General features: G+C 40.7%; 1 protein-coding gene across 3 annotated transcripts in view; it reads left to right on the plus strand.

The window, feature by feature from the left end:
• The window catches only part of RAB2A (RAB2A, member RAS oncogene family), a 72,117-nt gene extending 58,763 nt beyond the window's left edge, over positions 1 to 13,354 (plus strand). For all 3 annotated transcript variants that reach the window (XM_061438812.1, XM_061438810.1, XM_061438811.1), the window contains 2 exons: positions 9,959 to 10,027; positions 12,036 to 13,354. In XM_061438812.1, coding sequence (XP_061294796.1) covers positions 9,959 to 10,027; positions 12,036 to 12,131 — 165 coding nt within the window. In that variant the 3' untranslated portion in view covers positions 12,132 to 13,354. The remainder of the gene's footprint in view (positions 1 to 9,958; positions 10,028 to 12,035) is intronic.
• Positions 13,355 to 19,700: the final 6,346 nt, after the last annotated feature.

Raw genomic sequence — 19,700 nt, forward strand, 5'->3', positions numbered from 1 at the left:
ATGACTCTGTCATGACTCTTGTTTTTCACACTGGGTCAACATAAGGACAGAATTCCTTGAAAACCTAGACCATCTTTTTATCTTGGCATCTCCAGATATCTAGCACAGTCTTTTCCCCACACAGTAGGTAAATGTGGATGGTTAAGTATTTCCTTAATTTCTTTAGCCCTTCCCCTCTCACTGCAGTCTTTAGTCAACTTCTGCTTTGGTCCCACTTGTTAATCTGTAGGTGGAATTCTGTCCAAAACCTTCTTTGCCCTAAGTGTTCTAAAACCTGTGAGATTCTTGAAAACACTGATGAATAGACTGGCTTATCGTTCGATTGGGAGCTCCCTCTGGTAGTTACCTGGAGTCTTTGTGGTTTGAAAGGGTTTTTTATAGACCCAGGAATAACTGCCTCAAAGATTACAGCAGGCGAGAGAAAGTACCCCTTCCCAGAAGCAGCAGGCCAACTTTGTAAAGATGTCCAAATGCTCTAGAAGTGATATATTTGTTTCTGTTAATTCCTACCTTGTTTTTCTCATTGTATTTCCTCTCTACACTAAAATTTATTTTTCTCAGAGTTGTAATTACCAAAACTTGACATTATTGCATTCCCTCTAGGACCCAAAGGTGATGGTGTTGTCAATGAAATATTGTCAAACTGTTGTCACTGTGTCAGATATTCTTCCCAGTCTCTTAGACATTTGATGGGTGATTTTCCCCTATATTCATCAGTTTTGCTTAAAGTTAAGATTGGAAATTTGTGGGAAACCAGGAAAAATACATAAATGTGAAAAAAATTGAGGCAAAAATTTAGTAATTAAAAATATCTTAAACTATTGAAAAATCAGGGCTGGAAATTCCTGACTTAGCTGCTAAAGTACTAAAGATAAGAGCCAAGATGATAACTGAAAACACGGCATGCTAACCCAGAGACAGGTGGTAGTAATCTGCCAGGACATCTAACCTGAAGGATCAGTGGATTTCTGTGTCTTGCGGGGAAGCATGTGACGATAAGACTTCAGTAACCAAGAAGACCAGTTTCAAGGCCTCTTGTTAATACTGGTGTCTGCTCCTGGTACTTGGAGATCTACAGACTGAATTCCAAATGAGATGACACCTTCCTTGCCTTGGGCTGTGTTGCAAGTGGCAGAACAGGTGTTTCGTAGAGCTGGAATGTGGGTGTAAACTGAGGGGTTTGCTGTCCCCTTAGGCCTGTACTCAGTGTCGTGAGTTCTACAGGGTCGTTCAGTTCACTTCAGTCTCTCAGTCATGTCCGACTGTTTTCGACCCCATGGACTGCAGCACACCAGGCTTCCCTATCCATCACCAACTCCCAGAGCTTACTCAGATTCATGTCCATTGAGTCAGTGATGCCATCTGACCATCTCATCCTCTCTTGTCCCCTTCTCCTCCTGCCTTCAGTCTTTCCCAGCATCAAGGTCTTTTCCAGCATCAAGGTCTTTTCCAGTGAGTCAGTTCTTCGCATCAGGTTGCCAAAGTATTGAAGTTTCAGCTTCAGCATCAGTCCTTCCAGTGAATATTCAGGACTAATTTCCTTTCGGATTGACTGGTTTAATCTCCTTGCAGTCCACGGGACTCTCAAGAGTCTTCTCCAACACTACAGTTCAAAAGCATCAATTTTTTCGCGCTCAGCTTTCTTTATAATCCAACTCTCACATCAATGACATGACTACTGGAAAAACCATAGCTTTGACTAGACAGACCGTTGTTGGCAAAATAGTGTCTTTACTTCTTAATATGCTGTCTAGGTTGGTCATAGCTTTTCTTCCAAGGAGCAAGTGTCTTTTAATTTCCTGGCTGCAGTCACCATCTGCAGTGATTTTGGACACCCCTCCCCCCCAAATAAAATCTCTCACTGTTTCCCCATCTGATTGCCATGAAGTGATGGGGCTGGATGCCATGATCTTAGTTTTCTGAATGTTGAGCTTTAAGCCAACTTTTTCACTCTCCTCTTTCACTTTCGTCAAGAGGCTCTTTAATTCTTCTTCGCTTCTGCCATAAGGGTGTTGTCATCTGCGAATCTGAGGTTATTGATAGTTCTCCCAGCAATCTTGATTCCAGCTTGTGCTTCATCCAGCCTGGCACTTCGAATGATGTACTCTCCACAGGGCTTTTCACTGTAAATCTGACCTGACCTTAGCAAGTTTCCAGCATCGTTCTAGGGGGGTTTAGTGTAATAAATGTTTACTGCTCCCTTCCAAAGATTAGAAGGTTTCTCCTCTTTCCCCCACTCCCCCCACCCCTCACCCCCCTGTTTGGCCATCATCCTAGGGAACTTCAGGAATGATCAGAACCAGACTAACTTTTCAAAGTTACATCCAATTTCTCTACTTCTAAACCAGGGGAGCTAGACATTTCTGAAGACAGTCATGCTGCTATGTGCATGTCACACACTTACACATTCACACAACTCTATAGATCACCAGCTCTCAAGGCTTTCCCATCAGCGGTAGAGTTCCATGTGTCTAAAATACACTTTGCATCCCCTCCTTAAAACCTGATTCACGATATACCCTTCCATCTCAGTCACTTAAGCCAAAAATGGAGTCATCCTTAAACATCTTATCATCTTATTCCTGTTCTTTATCAAGTCCTATTAATTTCTCAAGAGAAGATATTAAGTTTGATCTTTGTTTTCTATTCTGGTTGCCGCTGTTACAATTTGTCAGGCCTTCACATCTTACCTTGATTATTGTCCTAAACTCCTTACTGGCCTTCCTGTCACCAGCCTTGCCTCCTCTTAACTCCTCCTCTAAATTACCCTCTGATTTTGTCCCCAGACTTCTTCACTTTTAAGAGTTCCCTGGGTACCTCTTTATCCTCATCTCCCATGGCTCACTGTCCCCAGCTTCCACGTTAACTAAGCTTAAAATCTGCCCCTCTGTCCAGGGTGGTCTTTCCTCCCCTGATTTTTCTAAAAAATGAGTGGGAGTTTACTTATCCTTCAGGCCTTCGTTCAAAGGGCTTTCTCTCTGGACAGTTTTTTGTTTTTGTTTTTTTTTAACCAGTAGAAGCAGTCATGCCACATTACCCTTCTGAACAACTGTTGTGGAAGTTTCTGTGCTGTGTTCCAATCTTGGGTTTACATCTGTCCTGTGTTACCACATCCTTGAGATCAAAACATGCATGTACCTGAGGATGCGACTGCATGCTCAGTGCCTGGTATAATTCAGGTGTTCAGCATGCTTGTTGAATGGAAGAACTAAATTAACCACAGAATTAAATATATCTCTGTGTTATAAGTAACACAGAAACAAACTTAGCCATCCAAAACAACTTCTAGCTAGCTAGAAGGTTTTTTTAAGGATATGAGAAGTGTGTGCTTTTTATGTTTAGTTTTAATGGCCATGTAAGCAAAATAAATGAAAATTCCTTTGAGTTGTAGTGAAGATAAGAAATCGTAATAAAAAGAGGATAAATGTGGGCAGGATCTTCATCCTGCTTCTGTTCCAGTGTTGCCTGCCTGTTCTTGGGCAAGTCGTTTCTCCTTTTGCAGCTCAGTCTGTGGTGTTTGTACAGTGAGAATTATTACAGGTCAGTAGATCCAGCAGCTGTTCTCTCTTCTAATAGAACACAGGAAACTAGATGAAGGAAAGAAGAGCAGAATGGCTCTACTGTGGAATGGGGGCTGTGCCCTGGTTCTCCTGCCAGTGGCCGCCTCCTTCCTCACTCATCCCCCGAGGGGTGGCCCCTGCGGGGGGTGTCTGTGAAACACAGGAGTCATTGTGTGTGGGAGGCCTCTCCCCTTGAAGCGAAAGCAGACAGAATCAGTCACAGGATTTGAAGAAGCTTCGTGTGTAAACTGCCCCATCTTGAATTCTAGTCTGATATCCTTTTCACAAGACTGTCCTATCTCTGCATAATACCAGAGTCTTATCTCAGTGCACTTTCTTCTTGAGGGCTCACTGTGTACACATTATGTGTTGCTAGTTTACCTTTCGATACTTAGTTTTATTTAATCAGGATGTTTTAATTCACCAGGGGTTCTGCTGCTATGTACCTGCTATTCCTGTGGTTCCCATAGCTATCTTGCCCTCATATCCTTGTGGTGGTGGGAGCTGCGCCAAGGTCTGCCTACAAGCCAGGCGCTGGTCTCAGTGCTTAACCTTCTTCTTCCAACAAGTCTATGGCATAGGCATCGTCGTGGCCCCCGTTTTACAGAGAGGTCGCATGTGGTAAGAGGCGACACTGGCCTTTGACACCCATCCCCAAGCCTGCTTCAGAGCCCCACCTTCTGTTCTGCTAACAAGCTTACAGGTACAGATTCAACCCACAAAATTAACTTCCTCATTTTTACACATATTTTGAACTTCTTTTCAGAAATAATGAGAACCTGTGTAAATCACTTAGCATAGTTACCGACCCATACAGTAAATACTTGGTAAATATGGGTTAATATAAGCTTTGGCAAATGAACACCAGTATCGTCCATGGCATTGATTAAGCAATGGAGATGAGAATTCAGCAACACTCTAGTTCCTTTTCCCAGTTCTCAGGGAGAACCAAAGAGTCGCTTATTTTACAGGGCACTTTGCCCTTCAACGTCTATTCTGGATGTCTAAGTAAAACTGAGATCAGTTCAGTTCAGTTCAGTCGCTCAGTCGTGTCCAACTCTTTGCGACCCCATGAATCACAGCACGCCAGGCTTCCTTGTCCATCACCAACTCCCAGAGTTCACCCAAATCCACGTCCATCGAGTCGGTGATGCCATCCAGCCATCTCATCCTCTGTCATCCCCTTCTCCTCCTGCCCCCAATCCCTCCCAGCATCAGAGTCTTTTCCAACAAGTCAACTCTTTGCATGAAGTGGCCAAAGTACTGGAGTTTCAGCTTTAACATCATTCCTTCCAAAGAACACCCAGGACTGATCTCCTTTAGAATGGACTGGTTGGATCTCCTTGCAGTCCAAGGGACTCTCAAGAGTCTTCTCCAACACCACAGTTCAAAAGCATCAATTCTTCGGCGCTCAGCTTTCTTCACAGTCCAACTCTCACATCCATACATGACTACTGGAAAAACCATAGCCCTGACTAGACGAACCTTTGTTGGCAAAGTAATGTCTCTGCTTTTGAATATGCTATCTAGGTTGGTCATAACTTTCCTTCCAAGGAGTAAGTGTCTTTTAATTTCATGGCTGCAGTCACCATCTGCAGTGATTTTGGAGCCCCCAAAAATAGTCTGACACTGTTTCCACTGAGATACTTCTATTTATTTTGAATTCTCACCTAACAGATGCTGTAACTTTTATCTAGCCACCAGGTGGCAGCATGTTACACAAGGAAATAATTTAAATGTTACTGTTATAGACAATTTATTTTCAATATTTTGCCTTAAAAACTGTAAAACCCCTAATGAAAACAAACCAGGATTCCGTGTTCCCCTTTGTCTGTGCTCCCTCTTGTTGGCTGAGAAGGCACTCTGGGCACACTGTCCACAGCCGGCCCTGCCCCCGTCCTGCCCTGCACACACCCTCCCTCTGTCAGTCAGGGCAGAGCATTTACGTTTCCTGCATCTGCAGCTGAAATATCAGCACTCGTGCTGAGATCCTTTTGACTAACCTGGTTCAGTTCAGCAGCAGTAGTATCTATCTACATCATCCTTATCCCCGAACCTTTTCATCCATACCCTGAGAAGTACCAGCTCAGTCAACAATGGAGTAGGTACCCTTGGATAATTTGGAGAAGGAAATGGCACCCCACTCCAGTATTCTTGCCTGGAAAATCCCATGGACGGAGGAGCCTGGTAGGCTACAGTCCATGGGGTCGCAAAGAGTCCGACGCGACTGAGCAACTTCACTTTCACTTTCACCCTTGGATAAAGGCCAGGTGGTTGGTGGGATATACACTTTATTTCTTGTGGTTATGTATATTTTAATTTGTGCTATAGAAGTCCCTGAAAACTTAACCTCAGTAAGGCAAGGTATTATCAAGCATCACTCAGGTAACTACTGCCAGGGGTTGAAAGATTAGTGTCTGAAGTGGAAGGCAGTTAATGGCTAATAAAGGTAAGGAACTGGACACGGCAATTAATCAGAGAGCAGAGCAGAGAGCTAATGGGAAACGGAGAGAGTTGGGCTTCAGGTGCCGGCATGGGCGCTGCATGGGAGGCCAGGCCTCGCCAGGGTAGGTTGGCTGCAAGGAAATCTGTTTATACTTCTTAACCATGGATGTGCCTGGATTGTCTCACAGGCCTAATGAAATCCTTTCACATCAGTTTCTCAGCTGGTTTTTTTTTCCTGTCTTGTAACCTATTTATTCATATTCGACTATTTGAAACATGGAATAGAGATGAATGTAACATTTGTGGTTCTGACTTAATGTGTCACAGAAAGCTGCAATGATCTTTAGGATGTCATGTTTTCAAAGTATTATGTTAATTAACCAGTGCTGAAAAATTTCTGGAGTTCTGCCATCATCTTGCTTCATTTTTCTGAGAGTAAGGAAATAACTATTCCAGATAAGTTAATTGTTACACAGTCTTTTCCTGGTAACATTGAAATCTGTAAGAATGATGAAGGTATTTCAAAAATGTGTTTTGTTTTATGTTAAATCCTGAGCTTCTTTCTCCTTGATGACTTGGGCCATCTTGGTCAACAGGTATCCTCTTCCATCAGGAGCTGTGAGCCTGGTCTGCACAGGCCCATGGCTCCGCAGCCAATCCAGAGTGCGGCTTGGTCCCCAATGTTGTGCATGCGCATCCCCACCGGCCACTCAAGACACACCCTTCTCACTCATTCACTTTGCCAGTCTTCTTTCCCCTCCTTTTCATAATTTGCTTCAGTAGCCTGGGGAATAGAAAAAGTAAAACTAGTTAAAATGATGTCTAAAATTGGAAGGAATTTCAATTTAAGACTGTCCTATTAAAGCATAAGCTTTAGGGAGTTCCCTGGTGGACCAATGGTTAGGATTTGGCGCGCTCACTGCCGGGGCCCCGGGTTCAATCCCTGGTCAGGAAACTAAGATTGTGCATGCTATGCAGTGCAACTGAAAAAAAAATAAAAGGCAAAACATGAGCCTGGTGTAAAGGCTTTGTAATGATTTTATGTTAATTACTTCGATTTTTTTTTTTTCTGTGTTCTAGAGGTATTTCAGACTATTACATCTGTTCCTTAAAAAATATATATGAAGGGGTGGGATGAGGGATGGAGGGAGGTTCATGAGGGAGAAGGTATGTGTATACATACAGCTGATTCACGCTGCTGTACAGCAGAAGCAGTGTAAAGCAATTATCCTCCAGTTAAAAAAAGGAAAATATATGTGGAGATTGATTTTTAGTGACTGGAGTGAAATGAGCAATAAAAGAAAATTCTAGTCAATTATTATAACAGATATGTATCTCTTGTCTTACTGAGTTTTGAAATGCTTTGCAGCTTTAGTGGACAGTTACTGTCTGTGACAGACAAGGCTCTTCTCTTAGAAGTTTTGTTTTGTCTCTACTAAACCTTAACAGTATTTGGTTAATGTGTCATTATATTTGGGAACTCAATTTCAGTGCATAAAAGAGTATACTACTGCCTACATCTGTTACATTGATTTTAAACTCTTAAGGTATCGTTAAAATTAATCATTAATCACTTAGTAATATATATTAACTATTAATCATTGCTATGATGTAAATGAACCAATCCATTTATATAGTATGCTCTCTATAATGTGCTGAAAGAAGTGGAAAATATTATTTCAGTGTTTTTAATATGTAATCAGAGTTGGATGACAAGTAAATGTTGTTTTGTCCAAATAGTATTTCATTGAGATGATGGGAATTATAAAAGATAACTGTTATATTTAATTATAATTGAGTTAACTGCATATCTTTCAGATATAAAATACATCCTACATCCACTGGGTACAACTGTTCTTGAAGGTGCTTGCTTAACGTACTGTTTAAGTGATAAAATTAATAGTGATTTAGAAAATTTAGCATAAATAAAAATGTAGCTATCTTAAGCCAGTTTTTTAAGTAATTGATCAATAGATTGGCAAAAAAGTCAATGTATTTACATCCATCGGCATGTGTAATGATCTTCATAATAAAAATCCTTGTTTATATGAAGTTATAGCTCATTTATGTGACCTTGTAATTCTGTCTGATGTTCTAATGAAACGTACACAGTGTGGGTGCCCCTGAAAAGGATTCCAACCCTGTGAATTTATGAATCTGTTGACTTTCAATGTTTGGTTAGCCCCGCTATCACTGTAATTGACATGTTATTGGAAATAGAGTTAGGTTTTCCCTTACTTATAAGGATAACCTCCATTTTGAGGAATGTGAATCAATTCATAGTTGGCTGAAAGCCAATTTCTCCTTCACTTTAACTCCAATGTGCACACATGAAAAGCACATTGGTTTCCTGAGTGCCTTGTGAATCTGCAGTGATTAATTCTTCTCATTATTTTGCTGCAAGTTCTCATGACCCTCTCTGATGATTCGATCAGCCACTTAGAGCTGATGCATATTCATACCTCTGTGCCCCCGCCACTGTCGCGCACGTCCCGGCACCGACTGGTGTGTTCTTGGTGCAGTAATTGAGCTGCAGGAGATTGATTACTCTGGGGAGCTGTAAGGCCTTTAAAGGTGAAAACATATCAGTCCTGTTAATTAGGAAACAAAAGCTCTGGTGGCAAGTTCAGCAGTCAGTTGTTTCCAGTGTAGAAAAGATGGAAGGTATGATGTGTTCTGCTCCGTGGACCTGTTTACTTTTTAAATTTTGAATTGTCTGTATCAGTAGTAGTGAAGAACAACCTTCTTTTATGAGTTTTCATAGACTGCTAATTGAATATAATATTAACACTATTATCTCTCAAATCTGGTGGTTTAAAAGCTGAGTTTATATACATCTTCTGTAGCACTGGGAATAATGTGTAAAATATCTTATTATCTTAACATAAATATAAACTGTTTCTGAATTAATTTGGTAGTATGCTACATGGGAAAAGGATGAAACTTGATTCAACATGACATAGAAGTTGAACTGCCTTTATCTCTTTCTAATAAGCACCCTTTGATCCTTTCCCCCCTGAACTGTATGTTAAGTAACACGTTGTCTGGCAAACAGCATACTATGTGGAACGGTGACCTCCAGGAATAAGCTAGTTACATCATGGGTGTCTATGCAGCTTACCTAGTTGATGTGTTTTTCACATGTGTGCTGTTCTTATGTTTTGGTCTCCCCTTTCCCCAGCCATGATTTTTTTTCTTTTGAAATATAATTCACATATCATAAAATTCACCCTTTTTTAAAGGGTATGATTCAGTGGATTTTAATATGTTCAGAGTCCTGCGACCATCTCCACTGTCTTCCAGAATATTTTCATCACTCCATTCCTCCCTTCGTGTAATCCCTGGCAGCCAATAATTATTTTCCTTTTGTGGGTTGACCTCTTCTGCACGTTTGACGTAAATGGAATCGTACTGTGTGACCCCTCATACCTGGCTTACTTTACTTCACAGAGTTCATCCACCTTGTCTCATGAATCAGTGCTTTATGTTTTTAGGGCTGAATATTATTCCGTTGTATGAGTTGCACCACATTTTGTTTTCGTTCACCAGCTGGTGAACAGGTGTATTGTTTCCACTTTATGACTGATTGTGTTGGTTCCCACACATCCTCGTCTTGTTCTGAATCTTAGGCGAGGCTTTCACACTTCACCACTGGGTCTGATACTGGCTCTGGGTTTTCTTAGATGTGGCTTATCGGGTTGAGGAAGTCCCCTTCAATATCTAGTTTGTTGAATGCTTTTATTGTGAAAAGGTGTTGGATTTTGTCAAATGCTTTTTCTGCATCTATTAAAACAACCATATGATTTTTGTCCTTTATTCTATTAATATGATGTGTTACATTGGTTGATTTTCTTATGTTGAACATTGTGATATTTTATAGACCTTTTTATATAATGTTCTTTTACTATGTGGTTTTAAATAATTTAAATTAACTTCTCTATCTTATATTTCAGGCATTTATTAATACAGCAAAAGAAATTTATGAAAAAATCCAAGAAGGAGTCTTTGACATTAATAATGAGGTATAAACATATAATTGGCTAATAATTAATCTAGAATTTAATTTTAATTACTTGGAGTCAAGAATTTATATTTTTAAAAATTCCTAAAATGGATCTATGCTGTCATTTAAACATTAGTTTATCATCATGTAACTGAAAGTTTGTTGTATGTTGTTTAATAGCTGAATCTTTATGTTTTGTAAAGCATCAGTTTATCTATGAAAACAGATTAAAGTAAGTGACCCTATCCATTTTTTGCAAGCAGTGCAAAATAATAGAAATCCTCCAAAGAGAAGAAAATCCACTTTGATCCACACATCCATGTGGTGTCACCTGCTTTGGGGAATAATTTCCTAGTGTGTAAATGTGCATGTGCAGTGTTCCTAGTGCAGGATGCTCTCTGGTGTCTGGTGCGGAAGAGGGAGATGCCCAATTTGGAAATTACTCCCAGTTCAGCATAGCGTGTTTTCAGGAGACCGAGTTAATACATGTAATTGGCAGTTGGCGCTGGTTGTTTGGTTTTTGTGGGTAGCTTTTCTTCTCTCTTTTTGTAAAATATTCTGAGCCAGATTTGATCAACATGATTAGGATAAAATATAAAAATTTGAAGCAAATAATTCAGAGTGTTACCAGAAGCCATCATTTTGACCTAAATCCCCACTGTGCATTTATCCTTATTTATTTTAGAATTTTTATGTGAACAGGGTATATTGCTTTTACAGAAATGTTTTTGCCAGTCCATGTTAGGATTTCTTGCTTCTGAGAGAAAACCCCTTCTACCTCCCCCAGGTGCAGTGAGGAAGGCCCTGTGTTGGAAGGACATTATATGTATGTCTCTGCTGGCCAGGACACAAGAGGCTCTTTTTATTTGCCTCAATATTCTTTGCTAAAACAAGCAACAGTTCACCCAAGGTTTCCAAAAAGTACTTGATTTTTCAATTTCTTTTAATCTGTAGTGATAAAGTTTAATCTGTAGTGATAAAGTTTCTATGGCAGTAGAGCTTGAGTTAATTTCGCGGCGACACCGTTCAGAGACTAATGCCGTATAAATTGAACAGTAACTGGGCCTCTATGAAAAAGGGCACGTTCATCGTGTCTGTCTGGTTTCATATAGTAGCTGACTGCTTTACTGTGCCTGGTGCGGCTTTGATTGTAACGTGCTGTCAGGAGCCAACAGGCCGTGCGATTTATTTGGCCTACTGCCAAGTCTGACTCCTTGATTCCTCAAGAAGTTGCTACCAGCCCAGAGGGGGCAAAACCAATGAGCCATAGGGCATGCTTTTTATTAAAGAGGAGTCAAAAGAGCGAAAAGAAACCACATCAGCTGCTGTCAATACTGAGCCAGTGCCAGAAACCCCAAGGCTACTACTGTTGCAGAACAACTGCCAAGCACTATAAATCTGAGATTTACTGTGACGTCAAGTTTCCTTAAGAGCTTAATTTCTGAAGCTACTGTATTACTTTTCTCCGTGCGTTGTATTTTTAGGTAAAATCCACTTGAGGGAGTGAGGGTTAAGACATAAGTGTGAGTTTGATGAATGAAAGAACCACTCTGTGTGTGGGTTCCTGGCAAGCTGCCATGTCTTTGGGGATCATAGAAATTATTGATGACACAGAACACTCATGTGCCCTTAGCCTGTACAGCTGATTCAACATGGAGCAGAAACGCTGTCTAGAGGAAAGGTTGTCCGCTGTGTGAGAGCGGCATAAGATTTGCACATTTTCCTCCTTTAATGCTTTTGTTTTAAACAGTCTCTCCATTGTGAGAATTCCCTTAAAAGCAGCACTCCGGTTTTTGTTAACCTAGTACCTGACCATGATAAGGAATTGTCTTCAGGAATATTTCCACAGTATTACTTTAAAAGAAAGAAACATTCCCTGAGAGATACTGTCTTAATTGTTGCCAAAAATTTGCTTAATAGATGTGTTTTAAAAATATATTTTAGTTGTTTGGTAATATTGTATCATTAAGAAACCAGAGGATTTCTTAAACTCTACCTTTATATTATCATTTTCTCTTTTATTGCAGGCAAACGGCATTAAAATTGGCCCTCAGCATGCTGCTACCAATGCCACACACGCAGGCAGCCAGGGAGGACAGCAGGCCGGGGGCGGCTGCTGTTGAGTCTGTTTGTCTCGCCTTGCTGCCCGAAAGGGGCTGCTCACCTATCCTTTCACCCTCTCCTCCTGCTCCGCTGAGACATGAAACTGTTTGAAATGGCTTTATGTCACAGAAGACTTTAATCCTTCAAATTCTTGTATAACTTTGAATAAATGGTTAATGTTCACTTAAAAAGACAGATTTTGGAGATTGTATTCATATCTATTTGCATTTGATTTCTAGGTCAATTGATGTGATTATTTTTGTTAAATGTTGTCTCGTGCCCCTACCAACGAACTGAATTGTATGAAACACTACAGAGTCATACTGAGTATTTTAAATCAGTTTGTGGAGTTAGGTTTCCCCACACGCGTGGTTACCTAATGTTTAATATTATAGAACTGTCCTCAAAAGTTTGTCAGTTTTCAAGGCTCTAAGGAAAACAGAAGGACTCTTTTAATTCTGTATTTATCATTTACTTTCTGTATATATAGTTTAATAACCTGCTTGGGTGTAATTTGCCAAGCTTGACTTCTTTAATGCATTTGCATAAATTCTATACTGTTTAGAGCTTAAAGCTACAGAAGCATCATTAGGAATTGCTTGGACACTGATTTTAAAACTTTTTGACATTGTTAACAAGCATGTTCATTTTTCCTTGTCACTAGTCCAAGAGAAATATGCTTAAATGTACATTATTACTAAAGGCTGTGTGTGTGTTAACCTGTTTAATGCCAAAAGTTTGCTATTTGTCCACAGTTTCTGTAAGACCTCTTCAGAGAAGGATTTGTTTGCCTTAATGTATCCCATTGGGTAGAAACACAGTATGATGAGAGAGCTGGGCAGAAGCAAGGACTCCTCCACCCGAGTGACTCCAGGAGGATCGAGCGTCCACGTGTAGATGGCACGTTTCGAGGACTTTAATCTTTCTTTCAACAATAATGTTTTCTTTTCCTTTTATTCACATGATTTCTATTTTTCATGCAGGACAGTTTTTCAACCTTGATGTACAGTGAACTGTGTAAAATTTTTCTTTCAGTGGCAACCTATAATCTTTAAAATATGGTAAGCATCTTGTCTGTTTTGAAGGGGATATGACAATAAATCTACCAGATGGAAAATCCTGTTAAATGTAGAAAAGCTTTAGTAATTTACTCAGTGTGGTGGTTTTACCCTTTTTCTTTTATCTCCCTTGGTCTATAATGAAATTGTTATAGCAGTGCAAAATAAAATCCTATGTATAAAAATGTTCTTTTTTTTATTATGACCACATCCTTTTTTAGAAGTTAATTTTTTAGTCCATCCACAGCTTTGATGTGTATTTAAGCATATTTTTTAAAAGGGTCAGAATGTTTTAACACTACCCTTTTTAAAAATTTTGCTAGAATGTGATAAAAATCTTTTCAACAGTATTGAAATTCATTGTCATTGATGACGTATATAAGCAAGTATTTTTAAGAATGAAACCAGCTACTTTCAATCTACTCACTGAGTTCAGCTTTCTGCCCGTCTTTCTGGAAGATTCAGCAATACTCTGTCAAAGCTTTGACATTGCTCTTCAGAGAAATCACCTAATGCTATCTTAGTTTTAACGAGCTCCTCGAGGGCAGAGGGGAAGGTGAGGGGAAATCGAGGTTCCTGAGTATTCTTACTATGCTTGTTTTTCCCTGAAAGTGGTCTTACCAAATTCCCAGTCTTCCCATTCACTCATCGGTGGTGGGCAGGACTAGTTGAAACAATGAGGACTTGTTCCCCTCAACCAGGAAGAGGATGATTCTTCAGCTGCCATTAATTTTTCCAGAAGCTTAACATATTCCTTTTCCACACTGTCTCCTCTAATTCTTCTATAAATCAAGTATAAAAACAGAAAGTAATGGTAAAAAACAACAACAAAGCACATGTATTTTAATAACCTAAGAAGAGCGTGCATGTGCGCTCAGTCACATCTGACTTTTGTGACCCTATGGACTAGCCCACCAGGCTCCTCTGATTTTCTAGGCAAGAATACTGGAGTGGATTGCCATTCCCTTCTCCAGGGGATCTTCCTGACCCAGGGATTGAACCCAAGTCTGCTGCATTACACGCGAGTTCTTTACCATCTGAGCCACCAGGAAAGCCCTAAGAAGAGCTGGAGCCCTCAAATGCAACCCCTATGCACAGCCTTCCCTGCCTCGGGACTTGGGCAGCAGGGGCATATAGGGGCTTCTCTGTAGTTAACACCACTTAGTCTGCACACCTCACCTGCCATTAAGAAACGCGTGGTGAATCCTTTACTTCAATCGACAAAGCAGCATTCCTGTCTGGCTTCTGCTCTCCTGTTTCACAAATAATGTAATCCTGATGCCTGGAACCGAACCTTTTAAAACTTTGAGTCTTCAAATGATCTTTGATCAATTTTTGTAGCATCCATGGACATGTTTTAAGTGCTAGAAAATAAATCGCTAAAAAATATAACTTTTAATGTCTCAACATGTAACATCACAAAGTGGGAACCTTCATAAAGACAGCATTATAATTTGCCTTCTGGATTTAACAAAACTGAATTAAGACCAAAGTTTTGAAAGAGTAGCATATAATTAGATACACAATTCAAGCAATACGTGAAAGCAAAAGTATATCTTCATTCCCTTACTAATTTTTTATTGATGTATAGTTGATTTAGAATATCGTTTTAGTTTCAGGTGTGCAGCAAAATGATTTGGTTATATATACGTGTGTATATATACTTTTTAAAGTAGCTTAGTAGTCACAGGAAAATAGTCCATAATTTTCTTCTAATAGAGTAGGAATGTATATGATACTAAAATATCTAATCACTCCAAAAATTCTGTTTGGCTTTGGAAAACATTAAACATTTATTTTCTCGTAGCTAGTGAAGCCTCATCTAAGCACAGTACTAAGGTTGGCAGCCCAAGGTTTGTGAACTAAAAAATAATACAAAAAGGAAACCGTAATAATGGAAAAGATGACCCTCTTCCATGATATGTAATTGACTATACCTCCCTGTGTTTCTTAGAAAGCGTTCACATTTGCTTTGGTGTTCAAAGAGAATAGAGCCTAACCCCAGAAGCAGAGTTTATCATGTTGTGTTGGCATATACTAGACAACAGGGCTCACTGGCTTGGAGTCAGGATAGGGAACAAGGTGCCAGTGTATATACTTAGTGTTCATTCATTAGCTTTGGAAAAATCATCAGGCAGCTCTTAAAAACTGAAAGACAAGAGGCAAAAACCTGCTAGGAAAAGTGCACTAAAAAAAGATAAACAGAAGTGCCCCTAAAATGTATTTCAAAATTAAAACAACTTATAACTTCCTTGGTGGTCACTGGTTAAGACTCTCTGCTCCCAACACAGGGGACCCGGGTTTGATCCCTGGTCAGGGAACTAAATCCCATGTGCCTCAGTGAAGACCCATTGTGTCGAAGCATCGTAGCCAAATTAAAAAAAGACCACGCTTCCACTGTAGGGGACACAGGCTTGACCCCTGGTCAGAGAACTAAGGTCCCACATGCTGCATGGTGCTGCCAAAAAATAAACTTCAAACAATTAGAGAAATGCAAATTAAAACATACCATTTCTCTCCTATGAGATTGGAAGAAGTTTAATATACAAGTATGACAACACATTTTGTCAGTGAAATGTCGTGTTTCTGGTTAAAGTGCAGACTTAACGTTCCCTTTCTGGAGAGGAACTTGCAATCCCTATGGAACCAGGAGAAACTTAGCTGTTGACCTGGCCTTCGCACTTCTAGGAAAATACTGGATGATACCTTCCAGCAGTGCAAAAGCCCATGTGCACAAGGTTGCTCAATGCAGCATTGGCTGTAATGACAAGATAATTGAAAATGACCTATATGTCTACACATAGTGATTCAGTGAACTGGAACATCACACGATACAGTCCTCAGCTGTATAAAGTGTGTGGGAGAGCTGTACGCACTCACGTCGTCATTCCCAGGATATATTGTTAAGTGAGAAAAGCAACATGTATGCATGTCTGCAGTTTGCCGTCCTTTAATAAGAAAGGCAGTAGAAGAAAATACGTATGTACTTGCTCGTCTGTGCAGAAGAAATACAAGGATAAACTCAAAACTAAAGAGACTGGAGAATGGCTGAGTTCAGAGTAAAAAGTAAGGAGGAATGGGAATGGGGTATTTGGGACAAGTAGCACCTTTCAATATACATTTTTGTTTGACTCAAAACTATAGTAATATTTTGCATACTCTGAAAATAACCAAAATCAAGCATAATGTACCAGGAACCCGAAATAAAAAGTAATGATTGGACCTCTCTATAGTATGAAAAAGTGACATGACCACCGGTGCAATGCTGTGGAATCCTTTCCCAAAATGTATAACCTCAGCCATGGGGAAACCTCAGACAAACCCAAATTGAGGAAAACCTTACAAAGTAAGTGGCCAATACGCTTCAAAACTATCAAGGCTGTGGACTTTCCTTGTGGTACACTGATTTATAAAACTCCATACTTGTGCTTCAGGGGGTGCAGGTTTGATCCCTGGTCTGGGAAGATCCCACATGCCATGTGGCATAGCCAAAGAAAAAATTCAGGGCTGTGAAAGATAAGGAATAGTCACAGATTGGAGGAGACGAACATGACAACTAGATGCAGTGTGGGGTGCCGGATGAGTCCTAGACGGGATGTTGATGAAGGAGGGGTGTGCGGGGCATCTCTGGTGTAGCAGTGTTCTGTTTCTTGGCCTGAAAGGGAGTTACAGGGGTACTTGGTTTATAATTCTTTGTGCCTGTGTGCAGTATGGGCTGACCTGGTTGCTCAGTGGTAAAGAATCCACCTGCAATGCAGGAGACATAGGTTCGATTCCTGGGTCAGAAAGACCCCCTGGAGAAGGAAATGGCAACCCACTCCAGTATTCTTGCCTGGAGAATCCCATGGACAGAGGAGCCTGGCGGGCTGCAGTCCATGGGGTCGCAAGGAGTCAGGCACGACTTAGCGACTAAACAACAGTGTGCAGGGTGCCCTTTCTTGTCGATAAGAATTTGTATCCATCAAACAAAAATGCTGCCTTATGAATTGCCCTCAGAAGTTACATATGTGAAGTTTACTCTATCCCCTTTCAATGGGTTGAATCATGCTCCCTATCCCTGCCCGCATAAAATACTGAAGTTCTAGCCCCTAGTCCCTCAGAATTTGTCTTTTTCTGGAAATAGGATGGCTGCAGATCTGATGAGTTAACATGAAGTCATACTAAAGCAGAACTGTGGCCATGTGAAGACACAGGGAGAAGGCTGTGTGATGAGACAGCCTCAAACCCAGGAGCCCGAGAGATGGCCACCAAGCCACTGGCAGCCCAGATGAGTCCCCTGTGGCTTCAGAGGGGTTACAGCCCTGTCCACTCCTGACTTCAGGGGTTGAGCCTCCACAGTTGTGAAGGAATAAGTTCCTGCTATTTCAAGTCACTCAGCGGCACTCTGTTACGGCTGCCCTAGGAAATTAATACATCCCTTATATCCGATGAATAAAGACATTTTTTGACGGGTTGTCTGTGTCCCTTCGGTGAAAGTTGATGTTGAGGCTTTGGATTCATGGAAATGTACCACCTGCTTCACTGTGTGGCACATGTGGAAGTCATTCTGAGAGAACCGGAATATTTTTACATTTTGCTGCTTTGGAATAATTTACGCATCCAGCTTCATTCAAAATATGAAACATTTGTACATTGAGATTGCATGAAAAATCAGATACAACGCAGGACTTCCTTGATACAGTGTTAAAGATACAGTTTTTAATGTTCCTTAAGCCCAGAATTCAGTTTAAAATTGAAGTAGGTGTCAAATGTGTATAAGAGTGATCTTACGAGTGTGATGCTGACGCTGGAAGTGGAGATAAAACAAGTTCAGCAATGACATCCTTCCTGTTGTGAAAATAAGCAAGGGAGAACAAATTAAAAGGGGGGTGAAAGCCGATCAAGAGGGGTTGTTTGAGATTCTGGAATCAGTTTTGACCATTTGAATATTGCCAACAAGATACAGGGCATCCAGAAAAAGAGTGAAGACAGCTAGCTGGAGGGCGAGGTGGTCACTAGGGAGAAGACCGCTGCAGTCTTGTATTTGACAATCGATTTTGCATTCAAATTGCCATGTTCCAGTCCCCAGGAGCTACTATACCGAATTCACATAAGAACGTGGAAACTGGCCGCAGAGTGAGCCCTTGGCTGTGTCTTTTCATGCACCTGTGTGTGTGTTGGGAGTGGCCAATACAAATATACATACCTCGTGTCATACCTGGCTTTCAAGCTGGTGGTGGTTTATATTAAAGCACTGAAATGCAGCATCCTCTTTGCAATCAGAATTATGAAAGCCTTTGCTAAGGACTGCAGTCAGAGACGGTTCTGTCAGGGGCTTTAGCCACAAAGCTACCTGTTCATGGGACCTGTCCACTGGAAACTTACTGTCTCAGGGGACCACGAGTTTATTCCATGCAACCAGCCATTACATGATAGGTGACATATTTATGCAACTAATGTGCCTTTTAAGGTAAAAAGGATTATTATACAATGTTTTGTTAGTTTGCTAGGGCTGCCATAACAAAGTATTGTAAACTGGGGGGCTTAAATGACAGAAATGTATTATCTCACAGTTCTGGAGGCTTAAAAATCCAACGTCAAGGTGTCAGCAGAGCTAGTCCCCTTTGAGGATTGTGAGGGAAGGTTGTTCTAGGCCTCTCTCCTTGGCTTGTAGATGGCCTTGTCATCCCTGTATCTCTTCGCATCATCATTGCGTTGTGTTTTTCTTCGAATCCAAACTTCCTCCTTGCACAAGGAGTCCATAAGACACACCAGTCTTATGGATTGAGGCCCACCCTAATGACCTCATTGTAACTGGATGGCTTCTGTAAAGATTGTATCTCCAAATGAGGTCACACTCAATCTTAAAACACTGGGGTTTAAGATTTCAACACGAATTTGGGAGGGGAGCTACACAATTAAGTCCATAACCAATGTGGTTTTGGATTGTGGATTTTAGATAATAAGAAAGGGAGCCAATTGGCCCTTTAATAAGCCTCGCCTGTGTTTATGATGAAGCTAGGCTTTGACTGTCACATGGGGCGTGAACAGGCCAGTACGATCCCCAAAGGATACCCTATACCTATTCATCTGTTATTCTCCCTTACCTCTCCACCCATCCCCTGGTGACCGTTTAATCTGTGTCCTATGGCTGTGGATCTACCTATTCTGGACAGTTCATATAAACGGAATCATATGATATGTGGCCATCTGTGTCCGATTTTTTCACTAAGCGTGTTTTTGAGGTTCACACATGTTGTAATATGCATCAGTACTTCATTCCTGGTTGTGATTGAATACTGTTCCATCGAGTGGCTCAACCACAGTTTGCTTGTCCATTCAGTCACTGGTGGGCATTTGGCCGGTTTCCACCTTGTGGCTGTTGTGACGACATCTATGATGGACAAGTGTGTGTGTGAATCAGTCTGATGATCTGATAGTCCTTGGCGCCAACCTGGTTCTGATTTTCCTGCATTTAAATAACAAAAACATGGCTTCAACATTTTATTAAGTATTAAAATGATGCTTGCATATAGATTTTTAAAAAGATGA

This window comes from Bos javanicus, chromosome 14, assembly GCF_032452875.1.
Source record: "Bos javanicus breed banteng chromosome 14, ARS-OSU_banteng_1.0, whole genome shotgun sequence".
NCBI classification, from domain to species: domain Eukaryota; kingdom Metazoa; phylum Chordata; class Mammalia; order Artiodactyla; family Bovidae; genus Bos; species Bos javanicus.